At 44.8% G+C, this 9,072-nt stretch overlaps 1 protein-coding gene across 1 annotated transcript; it reads right to left on the bottom strand.

The window, feature by feature from the left end:
- Positions 1-432: 432 nt before the first annotated feature.
- On the bottom strand, positions 433-1,571 carry LOC142255732 (putative G-protein coupled receptor 33). Its single transcript, XM_075327189.1, has 2 exons — positions 1,505-1,571; positions 433-1,397 (listed from the first exon to the last, which is right to left on the bottom strand). The coding sequence occupies exons 1-2, from the start codon at positions 1,569-1,571 to the stop codon at positions 433-435; spliced, it is 1,032 nt and encodes a 343-aa protein (XP_075183304.1).
- Positions 1,572-9,072: the final 7,501 nt, after the last annotated feature.

The following is a 9,072-nucleotide window of genomic DNA, read 5'->3' as shown; positions in this document are numbered from 1 at the left end:
TCACTACACCCATGGCTTCTTTCACAATTCATTCCTCTGGAAATTAACAACTAGAGTTCCCTTTTTTCTGGTCATCTGGGGGGTTCTAGTCTTCAGACCCTAATCATAAAATACGTAATTACTTACCGGTAATGTGTTTTTTCCGAACCCATGATGCACCACGATATAAGGGTGCAGTCATGGGTTCGGAAAAAACACATTACAGGTAAGTATTTACGTATTTTCTGGTCATCTGGGGGGTTCTAGTCTTCAGGCCCCAATCATAAAAGGTATGAGACTAAACCACCAATTTCAAAACCCGGGGTGAATATTTGTAAAAGCCAGTACAACGAAAATGAATAAAACTAAAATTATCCAACGCATTATTACTTTATTTGGAAGTAAATAGTAAGCAGACACATACAATAAAACAACATGGCTGGCGGTAGCAACTTACCGGAACGCTAAGCTGATAAGAAGTTGTACGGATCTCCTGAACTCTTTATTAAAACTATCTACGATGAAGAGATAAAGTATGGGGGTAAAGCAAGAGTTCACACAAGTAAAGCAGGTTGTAAGGACGATCAGTAGCTGTAATACATCCTCAGGAAACTTCCCTTTTTCTACGATCATCCCGTTCCGAATATGATAGGGGGTCCAGCAAATGAAAAACGAGACCAGAACTATTAAAATCAGTTTGTACGGTTTGGTGGACCTGGTAAGGTGTTCCGTTCTAATTTTGAGGCCGATTAGGAGATGACAAATACTCAAGAGTCCAAACGGTAACACGAAGGTCAAAGCAAAGTGGAAACCAAAAAGGCCCCATGAAGTTGCCCGGTCAAGTTTTTGAGGACGTCCTTCTTTCCAAGAGATGATTAGATCTGAACAGCAGACTGCGATGTTGCCTTCTTGTTCTTCGTGGCACAGCAGTAGATAGGGAGAGCTACACAAGATAGCCACCCCCCATAATGAACCGCAGATGCTAGAAGCCCAACGAAGATTCATCCGCTTTCGATACCAAAGTGGATAATATACCAAAAAGAAGCGCTCAAGGCTGATCGCGGTGAGGAAGAAGATGGCGGCGTGCACACAGGTATAAATCAAAGCATTATTCAACTTGCACATAAAGTTTCCGAAAGACCAAAGCGGATTCTTCAGCACGTAGGCGGCTATAAACGGCATGTTCAGCGTAAAGATAAGATTAGTGATGACGAGATGGAGGAACCAAGTGGTGTTGACATTTTGACTCATCCTAAATCTCAAGACCCAGATGTAGAGAACATTCATGACCAATCCAAACAGAGACGTGATTAGCAGGACGATGGCAGATACCACCTTCGGTGCCGTGATTTCGGGATGTGAAGTTCCATCGGATACGTTCAATTGGGATTCCGACTCATTCGTCAGAAACATGATTTCTGCAAAAGAAAAACCAAAATGACAGATACAATATAAAGTATCCACGTCATCTCTATCAAGAAATATCATTGTCTTGGGAGTGATCAGTGTCGTGCGTTGACGAGACGGAGCTGCAAGTCCACATACGAGCTGTAGACAAACCAAGAGTCGCTTTTAGACTCAGAATCCACCATTTTTCTAAGGGCCGTTTCACACATTCGACATTTTGCCGGATTACCGGATCCGCCACATTCCAGTAGTGTTAATACTGTATAATGGTACTGCGGCAAGCTCCGGTCATATGACACCATGTGATCGGGGGTTGCCGCTATGCCACTGTACTATATTACACTGTACTGGAGTGTATAGGATCCGGTAATCTGGCGAAACGCCGGATGTGTGAAACGGCCTTAATTCTAAAAGCATTAACATTGTGCTATAAAACTTCCATATCTTAGATAAAACTTCCTTTTTTGACATTCGAGGCTCAACGCCCAGTTACTTATCTGATAATCGTTCTCAAGAAGATACTGGTAATGTTTATTTTTATGTCATGGGTCAATGCAATTATTAATAGTTATATTATAGATGTACAAATACCATCGAATTGCACAATCCTTGGGTCATGCATGACAGTCCCGTGGTATCCGGCTGTAGAAGGTCACAGCGTTTGGCTACACAAACTGCTCCCTGACCTTCTATTCTTCCTGCTGTGGTTTCAATGGTATCCTATGCATCTTCTCTGCTTGGGGTTTATCGCTTTCCTTTTAGGACCCTGCGGGTATCCTCACCTTTTAGCTGCTAATCATCACTTCCCCTTGCGTCCTTAAGGCCCCTTTCACACATCCGTTTTTAGCCATCAGGCACAATCTAGCGAATTGCGAATAAGACTGATCTGCCGCAGGATCCGTTCTTTTACTCAGACTTATTAGCGCCGGATTGTGCCATATGGCCTCGCGTTTCATCCGGCGAAATAGGTCTGTGTGGCCGCCCAAATCAACATCCAAACAAACGTTTGCTATGTGCGGCGAAAAACCAAAGGGCGCCGGATCTGGCAGCGTCTTTTTTTTTTTTACAATGGAAGCCAATGGGCGCCTGATCCATTATCATTCCCACTCTCTCTCCTTCCAGGATCCTGGTTTTCATTATCACCTAACTTTTTGAAAGAAAGAAAAAAAAAAATTGCATGACGAAACCTTTTCTTTGCTGGATCCCTCACAACAGTTATGCCACAATCTGCAACGGATCCGTTGCATCAGGCACGAATCGGATTCTGCCTGATGGCAAAAAAAAACGACGTGTGAAAGTAGCCTAAAGGATACTCTCATACAAGCGTATGTCTTGCATCGCACCACCAGGCACAGCCGCACAGTGTGCAGCTGCGCAGGGTGATGCGATGCCAGAATCGTGTGAATGTACGGTATTTGGGTATTTTTCGCTTTATAAGACGCACCTGATTATATGACGCAACCCCAAATTTGGTTAAGGAAAAGAGATTTTTTTTCTTTTAATGTTAAATGGCGTCCGTCTTATAATGCCAGTGTCCGTCTAACAAATCATATAGGGTATATGCCCCCCATCCTAAAATTAGCCCACTTAATCTGGATATGGCCCCCTTATATTGAATATAGCCCCCTTGTGCTTACACATGTCCCCCATTGCTGGCACACGTCCATTACGGATGGCACACGTCCCCCTGTGCTGCCCATGGCCCCCTATGTATGGCCCACGTCCCCCTGTGCTGCCCATAGTAAAAAAAAAAAAAACAAAAAAAAAAACTCTTTACTTACCTTCTCCAGCTCGGTCCTCCTGGTGTCTCCCTCCGTGCTGCTGAGCTCCTCCACTTCCTGCTTCTCGGTGCCGGTCATGTGATCCGCACAGCAGAGTGACATCTCTGCGTGCCTGATCACAGCGGCAGCAGGGAGACCGGGGGGCCACCAGGAGATCAGCGCTGAGGAGGCAAGTAAAGCTTTTTTATTTTAGGATGGGCATCAGCATGAGGGCCATATCAAACACGGGAAGGGGGGGGGCGGCATGTTCCATCAAAGGGGGGCACAGGCACATATATGCGCCGCTCCCCCAGCCCATCACCACGGTGCGGTTTCAGTACCACGGTGATGGACAGCGGCAATGCATATTATATGAGCAGGAGATCTCCCGCTGCCTCCTGCAGCCTCCACCAGCCTGCTTCAGCCTCCAACACCGCTCCACAGCTGCCCAAACCTCCCCTGGGCCCTGCAGCATATAATCCGTATATTCAGATTATAAGACGCATGTGACGGGGTCCTTCTCCCATGTCACACAATCAACAGAGCGAGAAATGGCGGTACAATCCAAAGAGCATTTATTCCAAGCAAATCAAATTGTCCATAACATAATCCACAAAACAGAGGGTAAAATTAGTCCAGTAACACAAATATAGCACGGTAAGCGATAAGCCACCAGTTTCTCCCAGAGGATCAATCCTTCAAGTTCTCCAAACAGACTGCCTGAATCTCCCAGGTAAACAGTTTACAGTAGGTCGACTCTAGGCCCACCTCCCCCCACACCCAAGGATGGAAGCGCCTCAAGAGGCTATAACCTTGCACTATTGGGGGTGATTACTTACAAACAATGCAATGTGCACAGAAGCAGTACAAATAAGACAGTGAATCAAGCTTAAAATAGGAATCTGTACAGCAAGATTTACCTCCCCCCATTACAACGCACCCCCTACTTTCCCCAAAAATTTGGGGGAACAAAAGTGAGTCTTATAATGCGAAAATACGGTACTCACATTTTTCCTTGGCGTTTGCTAGTGATAGAGGTATATTCCCATACAGGTCTCGGATGTAAACAGTCAGATTGCAATCATCTGAGGAAATGTTGTTTGTTGCCCGTTCTCTCCCTGAGTCTTCCTGCAGATAAGTTGTTCATTCACTTCCCTCAGTGTGTCTTCTTTAGAGCTTAGTGGGGTTGGCTAAGCACTTAGCCTGTCCATTCCTTACCTAGGGCTCAGTTCAGGGTCAGCCAGGGCCAGGTATCCTGCTTGGCGCATTGTGCGGAACCTATCTAGGGTGGTCAGCGGTCACTTTCTCACCCTTCGCAAGACAGAGTCTTCCCTCGTTGGCTGCCGGCAGTGTTTTCTCTGGCTGGTCTCCCCGAGATCAGTGATTGTTTTGTCTTGCTGGTCTACTAGGCATTGCTACCAACTAGCCAGAATCCTACTCCACACTGATGAGGGGCAATACCCCGAAACAGCTGTCTGTGAATGGATACCTGGCCTTGGTAATTCCCTCGTCATATCATCGTTAAACTCGTCAAGAGTTGGATACTGACTAAAAGGAACACGTAGTACGGTGGTCTCCTAAAAAGAGCCACTCCTTGGCTAGGTCCTTCCCGGAGGGATAGCTGGCTATTTTCCGTGTCGAGACTCCTAACAGAGGCTCCACGGACCTTTTTGGTTTGCATACTTCCCAGGGGCAATGCACCTAGGATTTCACTGTGTGGAGCGCCCTTGCTGGCTGCCGGCAATGTTTTCTCTGGCTGGTCTCCCCGAGATCAGAGATTGTTTTGTCTTCTTGATCACCGTAAGCATAGCACGTCCCTGTATGTAGCGTGACACCCTGCCCCTCTTCACAGACAGACCTAACAAATATAGTTGTAATAAAATCCTTACATTCCCACAATCATATTATAAAGAAGCCATTAGTTAGTCTCTCCTAATATGATCTTACCTAATCGCCCAGCTTTGCTTCTATCTTGTCTCGTCAAAAAAAATGAAGTATCTTTTACTTATCTGGTTAATAAAGCTTCTCTGAAATAGTGAATTTCCTGCTTAAAAACGCTAAAAATAGGAATCCGTGGTAAGGGGAGACTAAGAATTATGCACGCGAGACAACCAGTTAGAACAGACAGCGTGTAAAACGAGCTTTAAAAGTCCCAAACTAACCAAACCTCAAAAATGACGATGTGACGATAGTGCAGTTGGGTTCATAAATATAAAAACCCCCCGGGATGACCGGATTGGCACCTCTTACAGGACACAGGGGGTGAAATATTACAGACCTTCTCCCAAATGCATCTCACCAGACCATTAATGGTGGCCATCGTTTTTGCAACCATTTTTCCCACTTTTTTCCCCCCTAAATCACTTCTTACTACAAGGGAACTGTTGTCCATCTTTCTACGATACATATTATATACACAAGATCTGTTATTGATCATGGTTTGCATTACTTTAACATTTTGAAAGCAAAAGCACAATTATACCCCCTCTTTTGGCATGTTGGGGGTCTTCCGCTGCTTCTGATTCACAGCACTCCTTTTCCACAGCAATCGCTGCCTGAACTCAACCCACGTGTGTACAAGCACTGGCTGAGACCCAAAAAGAGTGCACCGTGGGCCCTCGCTCCCATAAGTGTAGCAAGTGGGGTCTACTAATTTAAATATACAGTATAAATACAGTGCCTTGTGAACGTATTCGGCCCCTTTGAATTTTTCAACCTTTTCCCACATTTCAGGCTTGAAACCAAGATAAAAAATTAAAGTTTTATGGTGAAGAATCAACAAGTAGGACGCAATTGTGAAGGTGAGGAATATTTATTGCTTATTTTAAACTTTTATAAAAAATAAACTGAAAATTGGGGCGTGCAATATTATTCATCCCCTGTAAGTTAATCCTTTGCAGCGCCCCCTTTTGCTGTGATTACAGCTGCAGTCTCTTGGGGGATGTGTCTATCAGTTTTGCACATGGAGGCGCTGAAATTCTCGCCCATTCTTCCTTTGTAAACAGCTGGAGCTGAGTGAGGTTGGATGGAAGCGTTTGTGAACAGCAGTTTTCAGCTCTTTCCACACATTTTCGATTGGGTTCAGGTCTGGACTGTGACTTGGCCATTCTAACACATGGATACGGTTATTTGTGAACCATTCCATTGTAGATTTTGCTTTATGTTTGGGATCATTGTCTTGTTGAAAGACAAATCTCCGTCCCAGTCTCAGGTCTTGTGCAGACTCCAACAGGTTTTCTTCAAGAATGGTCCTGTATTTGTCTCCATCCATCTTCCCATCAATTTTAACCATCTTCCATGTCCCTGCTGAAGAAAAGCAGGCCCAAACCATGATGCTGCCACCACCATGTTTGACAGTGGGGATGGTGTGTTCAGGGTGATGAGCTGTGTTGCTGTTACATATCGTTTGGCATTGTGCCCAGTTTGATTTTGGTTTCATCTGAGCAGAGCAACTTCTTCCACATGTTTGGTGTCTCCAGGTGGCTTGTGGCAAACGTTAAACACTTTTTATGGATATCTTTGAGAAATGGCTTTCTCCTTACCACTCTTCCATAAAGGCCAGATTTGTGCGGCTGATTGTTGTGCTATGGACAGACTCTCCCACCTCAGCTGTAGATCTCTGCAGTTCATCCAGAGGGATCATGGGCCTCTTGGCTGCATCTCTGATCAGTCTTCTCCTTGTGTGAGATGATAGTTTGGATGGACGGCCGGGTCTTGGTAGATTTGCAGTGGTATGATACTCCCTCCATTTCAATATGATCGCGCTTCTTGGGATGTTTAATGTTTTGGAAATCTTTTTGTAACCAAATCCAGCTTTAAACTTCTCCACAACATCATCACTGACCTGCCTGTTGTGTTCCTTGGTCTTCATGATGCTCTCTGTGCTTTACACAGAACCCTGAGACTATCACAGAGCAGGTGCATTTATACGGAGACTTGATTACACACAGGGGCTTATATTTATCATCACCAGTCATTTAGGACAACATTGCATCATTCAGAGATCCTCAATCAACTTCTGGAGTGAGTTTGCTCCACTGAAAGTAAAGGGGATGATAAATATTGCACAACACAATTTTCTGTTATTTTTTACAAAAGTTTAAAAGAAGCAATAAATTTCATTCACCCTCACAATTGTGTCCACTTGTTGATTCTTCACCATAACATTAACATTTGTATCTTTATGTTTGAAGCCTGAAATGTGGGAAAAAGTTGAAAAATTCAAAAGGGCCAAATACTTTCGCAAGGCACTGTACAATCAGACACGTTAATTTTGGTGCAGTTTAAATATTATCAGTGTTTTATCAGCAGGAGATGATCACTAGAGGACTAAGGGCTGGTTCACACTAAGCGACAGCGACGAGGTCGCGGTTACATCACCATTTTCTGTGACGTAACAGCGACCTTGTAAGTCGCTGTTATGATCGCTGCTTAGCTGTCAAACACAGCAGCCGAAGCAGCGATCATAACCGCAAGAGCAGGGAGCCGCGCACACTGCTTAGCGCTGGCTCCTTGCTCTCCTAGCTACAGTACACATCGGGTTAATTAAGCCGATGTGTACTGCAGCTACATGTGCAGAGAGCCGGAGCCGGCAGCACAGGCAGTGTGAGCTGCGGAGGCTGGTAACTAAGGTAAATATCGGGTAACCACCTTGGTTACCCGATGTTTACCCTGGTTACAGCTTACCGCAGCTGCCGGCTCCTGCTCGCTTCATTTCGTCGCTCTCTCGCTGTCACACACAGCGATCTGTGCGTCACAGCGGGAGAGCGCCTTTGAAGAAAACGAACCAGGGCTGTGTGTAACGAGCAGCAATCTCGCAGCAGGGGCCAGATCGCTGCTCAGTGTCACACACAGCGAGATCGCTAATGAGGTCACTGTTGCGTCACCAAAACCGTGCCGTAGCAGCGATTTCGGTAGCAATCTCGCTATGTGTGAAGCACCCCTTAGTCATCAACCAGACAGTCTAGCTAGACTGTCACCCCGCCCTCCATTGATTGACAGATTCCTGACAATGACAGATCCCCATGTACACTGTCCATTCAGTAGTGTGGGCAGGGTTATACACCGCTCAGCATTCTAAGCACTGCTACATAAACAGCTGTGAAAACAAGGATTCCATCAAAACTGCACTGTAGTGATGTATCAGGCGCCATACCTATACATTATGCAGCTTTCAGAATAAAAAAAAAAGAAAACCAGCTCACCTGCAAGGGTGCACGGATAAGAAAAAAAAATTAAAAAAAAAAAAAAAAAATAAAAAAAGGAAAAAAATCCAACAGTACTCAGCTTTCAGATTACATAGCAAAATCCTGCAGACAGACCACATTTAATGAACTCTATATTATATATATATATATATATATATATATATATATATATATATATATATATATATATATATATATATATATATATATATATATATATATTAATTAAAAAGAAGGGAATTTTGTTTACTTACCGTAAATTCCTTTTCTTCTAGCTCCTATTGGGAGACCCAGACAATTGGGTGTATAGCTTCTGCCTCCGGAGGCCACACAAAATATTACACTTTAAAAAGTGTAACCCCTCCTGTGAGACTGTGACCGGGGTTATCTATGACGGCCGGTATGTCTCGCCCCGGTTGTGCTCACTCCATGATAGAAAGTAACTCCACTCCAGGGTTAATGCTGTTTCCCTACAGGCTGAAAGAAGGGTTAAAAGGAAACAGGAACAAGGGCGGGTGTGCCGGGTGTGAGGGAGTGAACACAACTCCCTGAGTTTTCTGCTGGAGGGGCACATGTGTACTGTTGTGGACTTTTGTTTGAATATTAAACCGTGTGCTGTGAACCTTGGTGCCTGGATCCCGTGTCTTCTGCTGCGCAGCCGACCACGCTACCTCACATATGGTGGAGAATGCGGGCATGCCAGCCCGGTGAGGTGTAGC

The sequence above is a fragment of the Anomaloglossus baeobatrachus genome, chromosome 11 (genome assembly GCF_048569485.1).
Source record: "Anomaloglossus baeobatrachus isolate aAnoBae1 chromosome 11, aAnoBae1.hap1, whole genome shotgun sequence".
Lineage (NCBI taxonomy): Eukaryota > Metazoa > Chordata > Amphibia > Anura > Aromobatidae > Anomaloglossus > Anomaloglossus baeobatrachus.
This window is presented reverse-complemented; position numbering and strand designations above follow the sequence as displayed.